Consider the following 20126-nt stretch of genomic DNA (forward strand, 5'->3'; position numbering starts at 1 on the left):
CTGTTCTTTTCTTCTATGCGATGATATATCATGATAGATTTTGTTTGAGCAGTAATAGTGTGCTCACTGCCCACTAGAGGCCAATGCAGCACAACTATTAGCCGTCAACACTGGCCAGATTGACTTGTGTTGGTATTTTCACGTCTTGACAGAAGTTTGGTCGCTTGATTGTAATATATTCAAGTAATTTCAAAAAGATAACTTAAAGTTTTCCGTTGGCAGAGATAAATGATCAGATTCACTGAGCGGTGAGTGTTCTTCACGTAGGACTACAAATAAATGCTATCGCTTTTTCTGGTCATTATTTTTCCCTTACTGCAGGCGAATTTGGAAATCATTTTCATCGGGCGAAGGCATAGATGTTAATTGTTTTTATATTCTGTGTTTGTAAAAGGGCTATATGTAATTAAATAATCGGATTATATGTCTGATTTGCTCTACTTACTCGGTAAAAAGTATATTTTTACCAGTTTATTAGTCTATTTTACTACTGAATGTTAATTCATAAATGGTTCATTATGTCAGGGGCGTTTCGTTCGAGGAGGCAAGGGAGGCAGTGCCTCAAAACAAAAAAAAACAAAAAACAAAAAAGAAGAATGAGAAAATAATCCATACGCCTATTACAAAAATAAAACAACGCACATATTACAAAATGTGATCGCGCTGTCTTTGGTTATGATTGGATATATGATTGGTTTGTGATATAAATCCCTCCTCTTGTTTACGTGGGCGTTTCGCGCGTCAGTCTGATTCTTAATGAACAAAATGATGGCTCAGATGGGAAGACTAATTAAAAAGTAAGTAAACAGCTCACCCACTCACATATCACACATTATGTCACGTCAAAATCAAACTTGAAAAGACCTGAAAACGTGATGACTGCGGGGGTTTTAGTGAGCAATCAGCTCGCTGAAGAGCATGACTTGTGATCCGAAATAAGTTGACTACTAAAAAGAACAAGCTGAACATCAAAACACAATTAAAATGTACTGTTTAAATGGTTACTGCCTTTAGATATTATTTTGGAATAAATGTAAAAATGCCTAACTTTATGAGACTGACTTGGTTTTAATAAATAAACATGAATTTACATTTGATTTATAATAAATAAATAAAAAACTGAGGAATTTTTCTCCTCATTTCAAAACACCACTGCACGCCACTGATATATATAGCCTAGTTTATGTTAATGAGCCATATTATTGTTTAATGCAAAAAATAATGTTATAAAATATTTTTAAATATTATAATTGTTTTAATATGATTTCTATTATAAATAGGTTATAAATAGGCAATATTCTTGTCCTAAAGATGTAATTCTGCAAAGTCATACTTGGGTGCACATAACTGATCTGATGTGTACATTTTTGTGTTTCTGCAGCCTTTTCTACCTCCTCTTCCTCATCCAGACCAGCAGAGCGTTTTTTACCCAGAGGATCATCATCGCTCTAGACTGCAGGACTCCCATTACTGGGATTCTCTCTCTCTTTCTCTGTGCGTGTGTGTGTGTGTGTGTGTGTGTGTGTGTGTGACCGACCGTTAGAAACCGTTGGAGGGTGTAATATTGACGGGGAGGAGTCAGAAGCTGTGATTTGTAGATCCTGTGATGGATGATTCCTATATGTGAATGAGGGAGGACGCGTGTGGGAGATTGTATGAGTCTCTCTTTTTTTCCAGAGCTCTACCCTGGAGGAAAGAAAGAGAGAGAGAGGGGGAACCACTGTAGAAAGACAACCGCAGCACAAAGACCAGACAGAAAACAGCCTGGAGAGAAGAAAATAACAAGTGATCTTGTTCCTGAGGGATCTGCGGTCTGTCATCTTTACTTTTGTTTCTTTCCTTTTGAGTATTTTAAGAACTGATACTTGTCCTGTAGTTTATGTTTGGGCATTTACAGCTACAATAGAGGTTCAGACCCACGTCTTTGGGCTTTGGTTTGGAGATGCCGGTTAGGACTGGCAGTCTGAACGCTGAACTGATGGTTCCCAGCTCCAGTTTTTGGATTTGGGGTTTGTTGAGCGCCCTAATTCTCGCGGGTCACTCTGGAGCGTGTCCGCCTCACTGTTCCTGCACAGGTACTACTGTGGACTGCCATGGACTTGCCTTCAAAAACGTGCCACGAAATATACCAAAGAACACAGAAAGACTGTGAGTATCATGAAAGTGTGTGGCATGGATGTTTATGCTGGTTGTACCTGTGTCATTGTACGTCACTTATGCATGTGCATGTTTGTGAATTCATGAATAGTGTAGGTTGGCACTGATCGTCTTTTTTGGTTTTAACAGGATATATTTTATGTGCTGAATCAGTAAAGCACACCTAGTGTTATTTTAGATCTGAGATACTCAAAAAGTTGCACCTGACAACTTAAGGAATGTTTTTGGGTTCAAAAAAGTTAAACTATGTTGAATATATTACAGAAAATAATTTCATCTTGCTCAGTTTGTAAAAACAAACATTTTGGAAGTATGTGGGGCAAATGATATAATTAGAGAATCACAGTGTATTGGTACAATATTTATTATCTGCTGATATTAAAAATGTGTTGTGGATAATGGTTATATTTAGATTATCTTTTTTGTCATCTAACTCTCCTTATAGTTAATGTTCTAAACACGATAATAATTTAACATCGTTAAATATAATCTTTAGCAAATCTAAAAATTAATGTCCATTTTCATACTGTGATGTCTAAATTCACTTGTAGTTTTTGATTGTTTTTTAATTTTAATATATATATATATATATATATGTATGTATCTTTTTTATTTAAAAAAATATTTTACCCACATTTTTTATTTATAAATTTTTTATTTATTGTTTAATATCAGATATTGGCAATAACCGATTTTTAGTTCATGGTAACTAAAACCATTAAAATAGTTTTCGATAATTGAAATAGATGAAAAAACGTAAACTTGAAAAACTTAAAAATAGGAAATCGAATAAAATAAGTTAAAGTTGAAGTACTAAATTTAATAAACTGAATTAAAAATTAAATAAAGCTAAACAAAACTAAAAAAAAAGACAAAAGTGTGTAACAAAATTAAAACTTTAAAATAAAAATTATTCTTATTTTGTATTATATATTAATATAAAACTAAATATTATATTAATATATAATATAGAATCATATTTAAATGTATATATTAATATAATAATATATTAAAATTTAAAGAATATTTAATTGATATATAAAAATTAATATTAATATAAAATATATATTAATAAATATAGCTACAGAGCTTAAAGATTATACATGTTAAAATGATCAAAATCACTGCTAACCTTGTCTGTGCAAAATTAAATCCAGTCTTTCAACTCCTGTCATGACCATGTAAAGGTAAACACAGTAAGATTTGCATGCTGTGCTTAGGAAGTCCAGAAATGGACTGTTTACACAGGGAAAAATCCATTTACAGGAATTATGTCAGTAACAATAGACAAATGAGCACAATTGCTGTGTTCTGGATTTGTTTACAGTATCAGCCCTTAAATTATGTACTGGCTCTGTATATGAGCATGTTTGTGTGTCTCAGAGGTTTGAGTATCTCGTGTCAGAGCCTGTCCATCAAACCCTGTGTGGATCAAGTCATGTCAAATGTAACTGATACTACAGGACATAATGTCCATTGATTTAGAGGATGTAATTCCGGTTATCACCCTTCTCGATCGTGCTTTCAGATCATGTTGAGATGTATCAAATGTTTACTTTCTGAGATTGTTGTATGTAGAAGTGCTTCATATTGAAAATCTTACCCCCAGTTTCACGGACAAGGCATAAGACTAGTCCTAGACGAAAATGCATGTTTGAGCTGTTTTAACTGAAAGCAACTTGCACAGGCATATCTTAAAATATGTCAGTGCCAGTGTTTTGCCTCAAGATGCACACCGGTAAATCCACTGGTAATTTTTTTCTAAGACATTTAAATGTCCTAATTGAACTAAGGCCTAATCCTGGCTTAATCTAAGCCCTGTCTGTGGAACCAGGCCTTAAACTTAAAGAAAAAGAAGATTCTGTCATGTCATTCCAAACCTGTTTGACTTTCTTTTTTCAGCTCAAAATAAAAGATATTTGAAGTATCACTCAGCTGTTTCTGTAAATACAGTGGAAGTCAATGGGTTCCAAAAATGTTGTGCTCCAAAAAGGTAGCGTAAAAATGATTCATAGAACTTTAATCTAAGTGTTCTGAAGTGATCACTTTGTATGATGAATACAGCAAACTTAAAGGATTAGTTCACTTTCAAATAAAAATTACCCCAAGCTTTACTCACCCTCAAGCCATCCTAGGTGTATATGATTTTCTTCTCTCTGACGAACACAATCGTAGAAATATTAATAAATATCCTGATGCAGCCGAGCTTTATAATGGCAGTTTGCGTTTCCAAACGAGTATGAGCTGAAGAAAGTGTCTCCATCCACATCCATCCATTATATACATATTCCACACGGCTCCGGAGGGTTAATAAAGGCCTGCATTTGTGTAAAAAAAATATCCATATTTAGCATATCTAGCTTCCACCAGACTGCCTTTCGTATTTTTCAAAAAGCTTACGCTGTATGTCCTATGCCTTCCCTATTCAACTTACGGAACTGATGCGATGCTAGTTCGTTTTTTCCGTAATTTGAATACGGAAGGCGGTCTGGTGGAAGCTAGTTATTTTACTTCATAATTTGTTAAATATGGAAAAAATTTTTACACAAATGCATCACTTCGCTTATGAAGGCCTTTATTAACCCTCCGGAGCTGTGTGGAATATGTTTGTGATGGATGGATGTGGATGGAGGTCAATAAGGATAGGATATTTATTATTATTTCTACGATTGTGTTCATCAGAAAGAAGAAAGTCATATACACCTAGGATGGCTTGTGGGTGAGTAAAGCTTGGGCACTTTTTTCATTTTAAAGTGAACTAATCCTTTAAGTAGTTATTAATTCACAAATCGGATCAAAACATCGATGAACTCATGTATTCAGAGCCCCAAATCAAATGTGGTGGCACGTGAGTAACATTAAACTCCATTGGTACTTGGGTCATGGCATTAAGTCACCTGACATACAGGATTACTTTTGTACTTACTTTGTATCCTTTATGGAGCTTCAAAACTGTGGGTCCCAATTCATAACATGGACAAAAATAAACATGCTGCATAAAAAAGAAAACCATACAGGTATTGAATGACAATCAGGATGAGAAAATTATGACAGAATTTTCATTTTTGAGTGAACTATTCATTTAAAGTATCATAAAAGTAGCAAATGACTTGTGTGCTATATTCCAAGTCTTCTAAAGTTATACAATAACTTTGTTGACTGCTGCATTTGGACATTTGGTCACTAAGGTGAACCTAAGAACCAGATCCCCTTCACAAATGAATCATTCAAGGCTGCTTTTGTGAATTAGAATCGGATTCATTAAAAAGATCTGAATCAGTAGAACAATTTGTACATTGGACATTGCTACTTCTAAGCATAAAGGTGCAGTCAGATTTGCTAAATTTCGTTAAAATTTTGCAGGCAAAAAAAGATGTATGAAACACAGCTTACACAGAAGGCACTTTCAAACCAAGCAGGTTTCTGTTGGTCAACGGGGCGAATCCTTGCGACCAACTTGAATCCGTAGCAAAATCTGCATGGAGGTATCTTTCGCCCGAAATTCCAGATCACTGGATTTGTCTGCATTTCACCCATGAAAATTTGCTGAACATCAGTTAATGTGACTGCATCTTAGGACTAGCACTTGTTTCTTCATTTCAAGACCAAAAAACAATTCAGGAACGTGCTGTAATGAACAATGAAAAGGCATTTAGATGAGGTTCAATGTGTTCAACCCTGTTGAACAATTAGCAGTGAAAGCAATATTGATAACAGCCAGCAGCTCTATAAGGAGGAGGACATTCCCTAGGCGATATGTAGCAAAGAGAGTCATTTATCATGGAGACTGCACTAGCCAAATAATATCCCCCATGGTCCCCTGAGCTTTGCCCCTGCAGTGGTAAAGAATGGAGCTGCGGAGGCGCCGTTATTTGAGTTGGCGGGGGGGGGGGGGGGGGGGGGGGGGGGGGGGGGACGTGAAGGAGGGCAAAAGGCTGCTGAGGGTAGCAGTGCTCAAACGGCTCAACATGATATCACTGGCCAATTGCAGAGTTGAGAACGGACAGGATATCTGTGTACAAGCTGTTTTTGTCTTTCAAATTAAATGAATTGGAAGTAAATGTAAACTGACTGATTAGATCATCATATTAAATATCTAGGTAATAGGATCTCATATCTCAAATGTTATGTAAAAGAGTTTAGTGTATGCGTAGCTTTTTTAAAAAACTCCTTCAGCGTTAATTTGATTTGCAAAAAATGACCATATAAAGGTTTTTAATATTCAAAACAGTTTTTCTGTAACACACCAATTAATTTGACTTTGAAGACCCAATGGTAGTCATTAGCACTGGTGGACAAAAAACAAAATTAAATCTGCTCAACCTTTAAACTCATAAAACTGTTAATTGTTCTAAAATGGTTTACAGTAATATTTCATATTTGTTTGCCTGAGATAAACATCTAAAATAAACCACTCCAAAGGTTACTGGTTAATTAAATTGTTTAGTCTTAATTTTTTTTGTCAAATTAATGATTATTTTCTTGATATATTTTCTCAAAATTACTTAGGCTTTATAATGAACCACTGTAGATGCATGAATTACGCATAGACTCTTTATTAGCACATGACTGTGCTGGTGGAAATTAACATCTACTGGTTATGTATACATCTGTGACAAGCTATTAGCTTCTTTTTCAAGCTCTCAAGGAAACTGTAGAGATGTATAGCCGATGAAGAGATCAAGCTGCTTTTGTGTCCAATTTTCCACGTTAATGGTCCCAGTGTTGGCCGCAGATGCTGGACTAATTAAAGGATTAAAGGAGTCACCTTATTCACTGCCCTGATTGGTCACACCTGGGCTCTTTTCCACAATAGTGCTATTACAGCCCGTGTCCCAGGTGACACCAGTGTATGTGTGTGCAAATGTATGTTTCCACTACAAAAGGGGCAGTCTGTCAACGTTCACCTCTTAACAATGAACATAATCATCCTTTGCATGCACAAATTATAGTATTTTATGGATTTTATTTCTATTTCTTAAGGTTTCTATTTATTTAGGCCTATGCGCTGGTGTCCAAACAGTGTAGAGCAAGTCATGACTGTCAGGGACAAACTATTGAGATATTAATAAGATCTCCTTACTGACTCTTTTCTCAGTGCTGTTGCATCAGGTTCTTTTGAAATGCGCTAACTGAATTATCAAAAATCTACACTTATTGTCCACCTCTATTCATTTCCATTTATGTATTTTTTTTTTTATGTATATGTATATGTATAACAGGGTTGAAAATATTATAACTAAGCTAATTTGGGGCCAAATGCTGGCTTGTAGTCTAAGTTAAGAAAGTATTTATTAGGTAATTTTTCTTAAATAACTTTACAATTACAATAACTTTTGTAACAGGGTTGACAAATGCAGTCAACACTACAAATTGTATATTTAGAAACAAAATTATTTCTTTGTGAACTGCAGCTTATTGGGGTGATTAGTAATTTTAAGGATAGCATTTGTTGTATGAAAAGTGTAGGATATAAATTATTTAAAACAGACCGAAAAGGTCAAGACCAATACTATTCAACTAACATTTTAAAAAAGCTTATATAACTTATATAACACTTATATAACCAAGAAAAAAAATCTTAAAACCTGTACTTTTTGAACATTCAGAGAACGTTCAGAAAAAATGTTAAATAACATTAACAAAACTTTCTTAGAACATAAACGTGTTAGCTCAAGAGGCCTATAATTAATATATACTGTATATAAAGGGTGCAGTTTCCATTCACTATGATTGAACTATTAAAGTGTGACCTTTATAACTGCTGTTGATTCATTAACTCATTAACTCATTGACTCAAGAGTTATTAATATTTCTTTTTTGATTAACAATTTCTCTTTCTTTTTGCTTTTAAAGGGACTTGAACACAAACAACCTTACACATATCAGCAAAGATGACTTCGCAGGCCTTAAGCACCTCCGAATTTTGTGAGCTTTATTTTTACATCAATCTTATTTCTGTTGTATTTTGTAATTTATAGAGGTTCAAAAGTTTAAATAGACATTTATATATGCCACAAAGAGGAAGAGGAAGCAGACGAGCACATTTTAACATGTAAACAACAATTAACAAGCAAACAGTTTTATTGTATTTTAATTACAGTTTGTACGCTGTTAGTGGATGGAATCTGTGGTCTTTCTTTACAATCCCCATCCTTCACTATGTACTGAATATTATTTATCTTTTTAACTTTCACTATGCATGACTTTATCAATCTGTACAGGCACCTAATGGACAACCAGATCATCTCTATTGATAGAGGAGCCTTCAATGATCTTAAGGAATTGGACAGACTGTGAGTTTAAAGACATATATTTTCATTCTCTTTATAATACAATATTCAGTTCCAAGGGCTTTAATATTATAATTATAGCATTTAACCCTCCGGTTCTGTTGAAATTGACTAATATTTGGGCTCCCAGTGACCCCAGTGGTGTATGTGTAAAATTAATCACAATCATTTACAATCATCTACATACATGAATGGGTAACAGGGTTGAAAGTATCTAAACTAAGCTAGTTACTAAGTTAGTTTGGGCTGATGTCAGCTTGTAGTTTACCATAATTTTTTTTTTTTTTAAATAAATACAATAACTTTGGTAACAGGGTTGACAAATATAGTCAACACTACAATATGTGTAACTAAAAAATTACAATATATATTTAAATAATATACAATATATAATAAATAACTAAAAACACACAAAAAAAATCATTTTTTATTGGCATCGGACGATTTCTACAGTGAAACATCGCGATGGATGATGACATCGGGGTGGGGGGATTTAATTCATTGGAATGAATTAAAAACGCTTGCTCTGCTCTGTGCCTGTGGACACCGTTAATGTGGTGCGCGTCTGGAGAAAGAGAGAATGCGCACAAAGCTGGAAGTCCTTGAATGAAGCACGTTTGGCTTTAGATAAAACTACTACAGTGCTGAGTGCTTGTGGTGTGATCCGCAACGCTGTTTTGACGCGCTGCTCACTGCAGCTAGAAACAGTAAAATGGTGCTACCGTTCTGTCTTGCGGTCCGGATGGAAACATGCCGGGGTCCGGATGCAGACCGCCATTTTAATATCAATGGTTTAGTTAATGTAAAACATCTAGTAGCCTATAATTCATTTGCCATGTTTTACTGTTTAAATTGTGTTCATTTAACTGTTTTGAATGTAATTTGTATTGTGTTCGGGAACAACTTCATTATGTTGTTATTACCTAATAACGGGGTGGGGTGGGGGAAATCACGATGCTGGCTTATCGTGATGTCTGTCAGCATCGTCGATGGATGATGGCATCGTCTAGTGGCCCAACCCTAATTCATTTATTACTTGAAAGCTATAGCATGATGGGATAATTAGTAAGTAATCTTCGAACTGGGTTTCCTGAATTGTGAGCCGTATTTCTTTGTTCTTCCCTCAGACGTCTCAACCGAAACCGTCTCCAGCAACTCCCAGAACTCCTGTTCTTGAAAAATCCCACTCTCTCCAGACTGTGAGTGACTATTTTCTTATCGGGAAGCCATCAGGAAATGCTTGAGATGGAACCACCCATTCTCAGACAAAAACATAACAATAAAATTAGCATTTGGCTAATTCGGTTAGCTTCTGCCAATGTATTTGTGCCAAGACACCTTTGATGTGTTTAACAAAGCACCTTGTATAGTGACTTCCTGGACAATCACCTCTCAATAAGAGCTTAGGTTAGATAGCTATGGTTGGGTGAAGAGTTTTTATAGTTGAACAGATATAGTTGGTAAAGTCTGCACTGTCAGGGGCAGTGGGTCAAAAAGACTGTTTTACCTAATATTTTTATGTGCTATGTGTTTATTATGCTGTTTATTAGCAATATCCCATTGTTAGCTTAGCTAACATGCTAATGCCAAACTCAAGTGAAATCAACCCTTCTGAAAAAAGTGCACTTGCATAGTTTTAAAAAGAGTACTTGTTACGGAAATAATATACTTTAAAAGTATACACATAAGTATGAATTGAATGTCATGTTTTCAGACACTTAACTGCATGTTAAATGCAATTTATATGTATCTCTAAGCTATATGTAATTTCATAATTATATTGTCTTTTAAATATGACAATTATCTGACAGTTACCTCTCAATAAGAGCTTAGGTTAGTTAGCTGTGGTTGGATGAAGAGGTTTATAGTTGAATACAGATACAGTTGGTAAAGTCTGCACTGTCAGGGCCAGTGGGTCAAAAAGGGAAATATGTAGGAATGTGTGGGAGTACGGAAAGAGGCATAATGGGTGTGAACAAATAGTTCAAGACAGCTGTGTTTGCTTGTTATTTGGTTGTTTGTTCATGCCATTTCACACGTTGCATCATTAGCAAGTTGCCATATGGACGTGCCGTGTTCAGTCAATCTGCCTGCGAACACCCCCACCCACCCACACATGCCTTTAGGGAAAGATGTCTACTATTATAAATGAAATTCATCTTTTTCCTTCGGAGATACTCAGTATGGTAAACCTCAGGAATATTGGTTTATGATAATATGGGTCATGATAGAAATCTGTTTTTTTGCATTTCTTGCTCCATGTTTGGACATTTTGTGGAGTGCAATTAAACAAAGCAAGATCTAGTTCATTAAAACAAGTAATAGTGTCCTAATACTCAAAGATTTATTAGACTAATTGGCACCATGCTGGCATTCTCCACGCACAATTAATTAACACAGTTAATTAAGAGAGGAAATAACAGGGGTGATTGCTAATTATGATTGGTTTCAAATCAAAATTCAAAAATTTTTAATTTGTACTAACCGGTTGTGAACTTAGCTAAGAATGTTTATGTTACGAACCAGTGACGATGAAAGAAAAGACTAATTATTCTTCAGCGTCATGTCATTCCTGTCACTTCTACTTCAGAAATTGTCTTCATTTGACAGGATATTGTGGCGTGAATAGCTGCGTTCCAAAGCTTAGTGAGCTGCCTATCAAGACTGCATTTTAAGGCACAATAAGTGCACTAAAAACATTTGGTGTAGAAACAATTTTCACTCACAATTTGCTAGTAAATTTCACAAACAATTACAAAGAAACAGCAAGTAAATTAATTAAATGTAAAATTTTGAAGTAGACTGAAATAGTATTTTCTTGTAAAACATACTTCAATAATCTTTGTTTTATTTATGTTTTACATATATGTTTTATTTTTATTTTTATAAATTTAAAGCTCAATGAGTGCACTACAACAAGACACAAATCTTATTTAGGACAAAAAACAAAAATAGCACCTAATATTTTGTGTGCTATGTTTTTATTATTTTGTTTATTAGCACATCCAATTGTTAGCTTAGCTAACATATGTTAATACCAAACTCAATTGGAATCAACTCTTGTGAAAAAGAAGTACACTCTTTTTAAAAGAGTAGGGTACAATGGGGCTAAAGGCATACCTTTAAAAAATGTGCTTTTCACTACTCCCATAATGTATGATTGCAGAAAAACTATATATGTTTTTATTGAACAAAGATGGAACAACAGATTTTGTGTGAAAATAAATTATAATTTTTTTTTTTTTTTTTTTTTTAAATCCTATAAATTTGTGAGGTGGCAAGGTGGGCCTTTTACCCCACACACAGGGTAAAACCAGCATGGGGCTAAAGGCACAAAGTATTTTTACAAATACTTTAGCTGAAATTATATGTTTTGAATAATGATTAAGATAATGCTTATTGAAAACAATCACTTTAGGAAAGTTTGTACCATTTTCTGTTGTTTTTTTTTTTTTTTTTTGATAAATCAATTCATTTTTTGTTCAATAAATATACTGTCATTAAAATATTCATTTTAAAAATACAGAAACAAAAATATTTAAAAAAGTAAAGATTCTGAAAGCATTGAATGAGATCCCCTAATAATTTAATATAGCTTCATAGTAGTAACAATAAATATGATCTTTTGTTGTATGAGTAATACCAATTTTTTAAATATGATGGTTTCATTATAAATATGGTGATTATCTCTAAGGTGGACACCCAACTTGATAAATGATATTTACTATCTGAATCTGTTCATGTCATGTCAACAAATGGAAGTCACCAAGCTAGTTATTATAATGTTAATTATTGTGCCTTTAGTCCCAACAGCAGGGGCACTGTTTACCCCAAATACCATACTTTTACATATTCTTCCATTATTGAAAAACTGTTGCTTTTTCCCTTGGTGCACATTTAGCTCCTTTGTACCCTACTTATTATGGAAATAATATACTTAAAAGAATACACTTAAGTGTGAACAGAATATAATGTAATATTAAATACAATTAGCTGAACTTTAGAGTGCTTTTTTGACCCACTTAACAAGGACTCTTTTTTGATAATTGTATTGTCTTTAAAATATGGTTAAAATGACAAGCATTTATGTTAAGCTAAAATATAGTTTAACGTAATTTCTATTGAAACTTGTAGATCATGTTGTTAAATACATTTGTAAAGATGAAGTTAGTACATTTAAAATATATGGAACTTAAAATGTAATATCAAATAACACTGCAGTTACAATTATAATCAAGTACTTTACATGTGCTTTAGACACATCAAAATAAGTGTACTTCTTTAAAACACGAAATAGGGTTATTAAAACTGAATGATTTAAAATGTACTTTAAAGTAAATCTTTTAATTTGACATTATTACAAAGTGCATTTTTAAAAGTGTACTAAAGTGTGTTAAGAAACAGAGTTACCAAAGTGCACTTTCTTTAAGTGCGTTTATTTTTTCTTTTTTCTTTTTAAATATACTGTTAAGGTTTGAAGTACACTACAAGTGCACATTCAATACAATTAAATTACTTTTTTGGAAATTGAGGGAATTAATATTTTATTTGAGCCATAATCAGCATCACATACAGCAAATCCTTTGTAAATATTTGAGTTTTGTGTGCTGTGTTTATTAGAGTATCTCATTGTTAGCTTAGCAACATGCTAATGACTATCCGTGAGCAGCTCGATATTTAAATGCATATAGTGTGTTTCTAAATGTTGGATGTAGTGTTTTGTAGTGCTAGCAGTGAATGTTATATTAGCATGACGTTATCAAAATGGCGTTTTGCGCTTTACAGCTTACAAAGATCTGTTGCTTGCTATCAAATATGTTGTTGGTCTTGAAGGAGCCATTATGCTGAATGATTCTTCTACATGGTAACATAATGGCCAATAAATATTAGGCCATTTCACAGCGCAAAGCAAATGTTCATGTGCCTCATTTTTTTAAAAACTTTCCTTTGGAGGCTTTTCTAGAAAAATTAAGCTAAATGAATGGCTCAGTGAACCACTTCTTGCAGTTCACTGGCCGGTCACACCAGATGCACGAGTTAGACATTTGCCTAGTTGTAGCACAAGTAGTGATGTGAGGAATTATTTATGATGGTCCATTGAATTATTGAAAATTAATGCACACCCAAGGTTGTAATGTGAAGCAGGGTTCAGGTTGCTGTTCCTAAAATGCTTTTGTATGTTGAATCTTACTTAAAACATACTTAACGGTATGCTAAGCTACCGCAATACGAAACATAAGCTAAAAAACAAACTAAAAAAATGTAAAGAATGAGAAATGTTTAATTTCACAATATATAGCCTCGGTTCTATACAAAATATGTAACAATTTAAAGATGCAATAATGGGTACAAATTCATTCTCATGCTAAGTCATTTTCTCTCTATTTACTGTTTCTTTGCTGTCTTTGCGCTCTGATGAATGAGTTTGCCTTTGCTAACATTTAATATCCATCAGTAAACAGTGCGTCAAACTCAAAAAGACAAATGTAAGAAAGACGACGACTAACAAAAGAAAACCAATGTGGCTAGTCGTAGTCTCTCAGATCCCACAATTTGTTGCTCATTTTCCCCTCTCAGGCCTCTATTGTCCTTTTCTTCTTACCCTCTCTAAGGGTTTTCAAATAAAAGATCTGGAGTGTAATATTTGCAGAGGTTGAGCAGTCTTACTATCCATAATGTTTGCCTTCACCTCTGGATGTTAGCCAGGTTTAAACCGCAAACTGAACATCCTGGGCAAACAACTTTGATTAAAGGCGGTTACCAGGAAACTCTGCACCCACACTGAGAGCATCGGAGGTTATTCTTTCCAGAGTTAAGGAGGTTTTTGCTGGTATTCCTTAGTTTTTTAAGAATGGATATGATTGCAGAGCCCATTGTGATACAGAATTGGCTGTGTTACATGTAAATAATGGAAAGCTGCATTGCATTATCATGATACTTTTGCTGCCTTCTTGCGTTTGAGTTCTGTGTATATTCATGGTTCAATGCAAGTTAAGCGCAAACAACTATTGATTATTATAAAAATAAATTAGACTCGTTCATTGTTTACTATAAACAAAGCAAATATCAAGGTTGTAGTGAGGAACTTACAATGGAATGAATAGGGCCAATTTTCAAAGCAGAAATGTGAAAATCTTATAAAGCATTTATATTAATGTTTATGTTAAAACTTGTGAATTATTTAAGCTGTAGATTTTTCTAGTAATTTTTATGGTCATTTTAGAATTTTAGGCACTATGTTGCTATTGCAGCAAAAAATGGATATAACTTTATGCAGAAAAGATTAGTAAGCCATTTTTTCCCATACATAACAAGTCATGTTAACACACATATTGTTTATGTCTTGTGGCTATACTATTGAAACAGTGAGTTTTTTAATGTTAACAGATTGGCCCTATTCATTTCAATTGTAAGTGTCAGGTTCTAGCTTTTTTTTTTTTATAAAGAAAAGTTGTGGAAATCATCATTTTTGTGGTAATCAACATTATACCACATAATATTAAGTGCTGTTGATTAAGATTAACTCATCTAGCATATTTTTTTAAGTCAAATGAGTTCCTTGAGACTATAAAAACAACATTTAGAAAACATTGGCATTTTACCCAAACAACTGAACTCAACTGAGGGGAAGGTTTGAAAGCTCAGAGTTTGCAATTGAGACATACAGTAAGAATGCGGAGCAGCTTAAACCCTGAATCCCATGAGGAATGTATTAGTTCATACCGATATCTCTTACTTTGGTGTTTTGACACATGAGATTACTGGGGTCTTTTTCTCAAATAGTTCCCTGAGTGGACTTGTAACCAGTGGACAGCATTCACAGGTCATAGTTCTAGGCAATGAAATCTGGCTGCTTTTAGGAGCAGGAAATATTGCTTACATTTACATGAGTGACAATGACAAATGAGTTTAATTAACCCTAGAACACATATACAGCTGATGTACCAAGTGCATATGTGGGTCAAATATGACCAAATTCAATTTGGTGCTTTTTTTAAAATACAACTTTATTTATTTTATAATAAACAACATATTTTGTGCATGTAAAATAATATTTTTATAAATATTTTTATTTTATTGAATATTTTGAGTATTTATATTATATGAACACAATAATGATATTTACATTTTTATTACATACAGTATATTATATAGATGGAAAACCAAGAAAATTAAATTACCAGTGCAATGAAGTGGAATGCATTAAATAACATAGGAAATCATTTTGACCCATATATACATTCCAGGATTAATGATACAAACTGCCTTTTAAAATGAAAAATAGTAACTACATGATGAGAAAAATGATCAAAGGCACCTTAAATGAGTGATTTCTGGAATGTCAGGTGAAAAATACCTCTTTGACCATATTTGCACTGAAAAATACAGAAATAATAAAGAAAAATATTAAGAAATTGGACACATGCTATTTTAAATCCACATTCACATTTCAGAGTTAGACAGCTGAAGGTTTTGTGTTTATTTCTATACTTTATTATGAAAAAAGTACTATTTGCATGATATTCAAGTAAAAATATTAACACTGCAATATTGATTAGAATCTTCTTTAATTTTAACTCTTTCCCCGCCAGCATTTTTTTAAAAAGTTGCCAGCCACCGCCAGATAATTTTCACAAAAATTTGATGGCCCTCTGAATATTTTGTTGTATGAATATCTGAACATGCATATATCAAAAGAAAGAACAGAACCTCTGCTTTTAAACAACAATTTTTTTATATTCTAACTTCATGCATTCTTTTTTTTATCAACACTTGAAAGTTTCATAATAAAAGCAACAGTTTGAACAAAAAGCTGAGAAAATCAAGTTTTTTCAAAGACTACAACGTGTTTAAGTAATGCTTTTTTGTCTGTTTTGATCCAGAGATTCTGTACTCTTTCAGAAGATGCGTAATAGTGCCCCCTATCATAACTGTGAAAACATGGAAAGCTGAAAAATTCTGTCAATGGCAAGGAAGCATTTTCTCATAAATGACGGAAAATTCTGTCAAAGGCGGGGAAAGAGTTAATAATATATATGCTCTTATATATATATATATATATATATATATATATACTGGTTCGTTGTGTTAGTTAAGTGGCCTGACTTCTACTGGAAATAGTGCCTTACCAAACAGCACTAATAATACAGCTAATGCTTAGCGTTTGCTGTTAGCTTTTAGCTTTTTATGCATTTTACTCTTTAAACAAAGAAAATGAGCTTAAATGTGCAGAACTCTTTGTTCATCCTGAAGGACCATGAAAGGCTTTCATCAAACATTGACTGTAGCTTGAACCAATTGCGGGGGAACTTAACAACAGTTTGCAATTGCAGCGAAAATCACATGCATTAGGAAAAGGTCACTGATGGCTTTCACATGGAGAGAAAACAGATGAAATGACATTTAGGAATCCAGATGTTCTTTTATTAAATGCCAATTTCCTTAGTCTGCAGAACAGTACAGAGTATGAATAGATATGAAATATAGATACTTTTCAAAACCGTTTCAGATCCATGGCAGTAGGATTGTTTCATGCTCACTTTATTTCTCAGCAAATCGGAAATATTATTTATCTAGAGGCTTTATTTTTTATAGTTAAAAGTGACAAAACAGCTGTTACATATCAAGAATGTCTCAAACTGTGCTTTGCCAAGATTGATCTGATATATGCTATCAAGGAGTAGTTAATGAAAATAAATAAAAATGAGTAAAAATTAAAGATAAAAAATACATGAAAAAAGTCATTATTTACTTACTATCATGTCATTCCTATACATTATTTTTTTTTAAAAATAAAAAAAATAAAAATAGAGAAAATTTAGAAGATTCTTCATGGAGCTCTTTAACAACAGTACATAGTGGGAAAAAAATAGTAGTAATTGTTTCTGAAGTCTTACTTTGTATGAGAAAAAAAAAGGAAATTTCCTACTTCCCACTTCTGAAGTCGTGATTACGAGCTTGTTGCATTCAAGTGCTTTGTTGTCGGACAGAACAGGAATCATGGAGGACACCAGGTTTATTCTTGCCTATTTATTGGGAAATTCTTTTCAAGTCAAAATGATATTTAGCATCCCATTCATTGGCAACCATATAAACATTCACAGCGACAGATCTAGATAGTCAGCTTGCTGACGATTCTAGAATTTCGGTCAAATACAGGCTATTTTCGCTGTGTATAAAACATTACAATACGCTTCAGATGGTTATTCATATTTGTAAATATGCACTACTTTAACGATGACAATAATTTGTTCATGTCCAATTTTTACCTAGGAAACTCATATTTATGATCATCCCTAGAGAATGTGAAGGCAGCAATAAACGATGGCAGAATATTTATTTTTGGATGAACTATACCTTTAATTGTGAAGTTCTGTACACTTTCTGGATGTCATATTTGTCTATATTTTTTTAGACTGATTTGAAAGCCAACAATAATTAAGAATTCCTCATGCTTAAGAATTCCTCATAATTAAGAAGTCTCATGTGAAAAAACAATAAAAGTTTCTTCTTGGTTATGCTGTTTTGGGTTTTTTTCCGGGTGTTTTTTTTTTTCTAACCAAAACTTGCATTTCAGTTGTATTTTGCATTAATAAATATTGGTCATTTAACTGGATATTTCACTCTTCTAATTAGGGACTTAAGTGAGAATGTCATCCAGATGATACCAAGGAGAGCATTTAGAGGAGCCACTGACATAAAGAACTTGTGAGTTAAAGTGCAATGATACATGTTTCTTTTGATTTTACCAATAACTTTATTTAAATGTAACCTTTTATTTATCAAAATGTTTTGTGTGCCTTTGTGTTTGTGTTGCTCTCAGACAGCTGGATAAGAACCACATAAGCTGCATCGAGGATGGAGCGTTTCGTGCCATGAGAGTCCTGGAAGTCCTGTATGTACTGACCTTTTGTGTTTTAGAGAAAGTAAATGAGTAGTTTTATTAAAAAAGATGCTGTTTATTGTTTGTACAGTATACATACAGTGTGTATGGATTAAATCTAACCTCCTTTTTCTTTGGTTCTCCTCCATAGCACACTGAACAACAACAATATCAGCACCATCCCCATTTCCAGCTTCAACCACATGCCCAAGTTACGGACCTTGTGAGTCCACACCTCTTTTTTTGACATTTCCTTCTCACATAGAAGTTTAAATCAATTATCCAAAGTATGGGCAAAATATAATAGTGATACTTGCATAATAATTATGTTTGGTTAATGAGGACTAATATCAGTTATCAACAATTTTTTTCATAGCCGTCTGCATTCTAACAGTCTGCGGTGTGACTGTCATTTGTCATGGCTGTCTCAATGGCTCAGACAGAGACCAGCGCTGGGACTTTACACACAATGCAGTTCACCACCGAACCTACATGGCCTCAACCTTGCTGAACTACAGAAGAAAGATTTTACATGCTCTGGTAAATCTGGGCTCTTGGGACATGGGCTATATTTTTATAGTTTCTTCAACATTTATGTTTCTGGTTTTATTAAAACTTAAAAAAAATAAAAATAAAAACTTTTATTAAATTTATTACATTTTATTACATTTAATTAAAAATTAAAGATTTTTTTTGTGTGTGTGTGTGTGTGTGTGAAAATTATATATAATATAATACACAAATTTTGACTGTCCCTCATTTGTGGCATAATTTCTACAACAACCATCTATTTTGCAATTTTTTCAAGTGTTAGTTTTACTTGTTTACTTGTGGATATTTTATTGTACATTATTTCTAATCAAACTGTAATTTTATATAAGAAATTCGCCAAAATTATTATGTAATTTTGTGTATTTTGGATTATAAAATGATAGCTATGAAGTCTTAGCATAGCAAGAGAAAGAAGTCTGCCATTTTATTCCAAAAATGTCATTTCCACCACTGTCATTTCCGTGGAAATTACACTTTTTGTTTTAGAAACATGATGGTTACATAAAAAACAAAAACAAAATGCGAAACAATCATAAACCAATATATAATTTATTACACAAATTATGTCGCTCATTTGTGGTGTCATTTCCACAACAACCATCAATTTTGCTTGAATAACGTCTTTTCAAGTGTTAGGGCCCTATCATACAACCAGCGCAATAAGACGCCAGGCGCGACGCAAGAGTTTTTTTGCTAGTTTCAGCCAGACACAGTTATCATTTTCACATCCGACATAGCAAATGCACTCGTGCCCATCTTTTTGCCCATGATCATGCTGGTCTGAAAACGATGTGTGTTAAGGGGCATGGTTGGCGTGTTGCTATTTTGAGGCGACTGAAAGCGACTGCGCCATTTACCAACAAAAACCTGGTCTAAAGTCAAGGGCGCAGTATTTTATTTATTTTTTTGTTATTTAAATGGTGTGTTAGTAATATGCGCCTATAGGCGGGTGCACAGCACGCGTACGCTCTGCTTGTTACACACAGAGATGCGCAGCAGCACACAAACATGCCAAATATTAAAAATAAAAGGATTACAATGTAAAATATTATTATTGTGTACATAAAGATAAAAATGCCTACGTGTCATAATGGATAGTCATTGCATGTATCAGAATTACCTATTTGCAGTAATGACAAATGAAAAAACAGTGCCCAAAATTGAAGAAATCAAGGAAACCAAGGAAACATTAAGGAAACAGTATATCAAGGAAACATTAAACCAATCAAGTGCATGTTTAA

The 20126-nt window shown here is 33.5% G+C and overlaps 1 protein-coding gene across 1 annotated transcript in view; it reads left to right on the top strand.

The window, feature by feature from the left end:
• The first annotated feature begins 113 nt into the window (after positions 1–113).
• The window catches only part of slit1b (slit homolog 1b (Drosophila)), a 67431-nt gene continuing 47418 nt past the window's right edge, over positions 114–20126 (top strand). The window contains exons 1-9 of the mRNA XM_051909353.1: positions 114–248; positions 1382–2148; positions 8014–8085; positions 8382–8453; positions 9578–9649; positions 18087–18158; positions 18274–18345; positions 18485–18556; positions 18710–18873. Coding sequence (XP_051765313.1) covers positions 1943–2148; positions 8014–8085; positions 8382–8453; positions 9578–9649; positions 18087–18158; positions 18274–18345; positions 18485–18556; positions 18710–18873 — 802 coding nt within the window. The 5' untranslated portion in view covers positions 114–248; positions 1382–1942. The remainder of the gene's footprint in view (positions 249–1381; positions 2149–8013; positions 8086–8381; positions 8454–9577; positions 9650–18086; positions 18159–18273; positions 18346–18484; positions 18557–18709; positions 18874–20126) is intronic.

The sequence above is a fragment of the Ctenopharyngodon idella genome, chromosome 10 (genome assembly GCF_019924925.1).
Source record: "Ctenopharyngodon idella isolate HZGC_01 chromosome 10, HZGC01, whole genome shotgun sequence".
NCBI classification, from domain to species: Eukaryota; Metazoa; Chordata; class Actinopteri; order Cypriniformes; family Xenocyprididae; genus Ctenopharyngodon; species Ctenopharyngodon idella.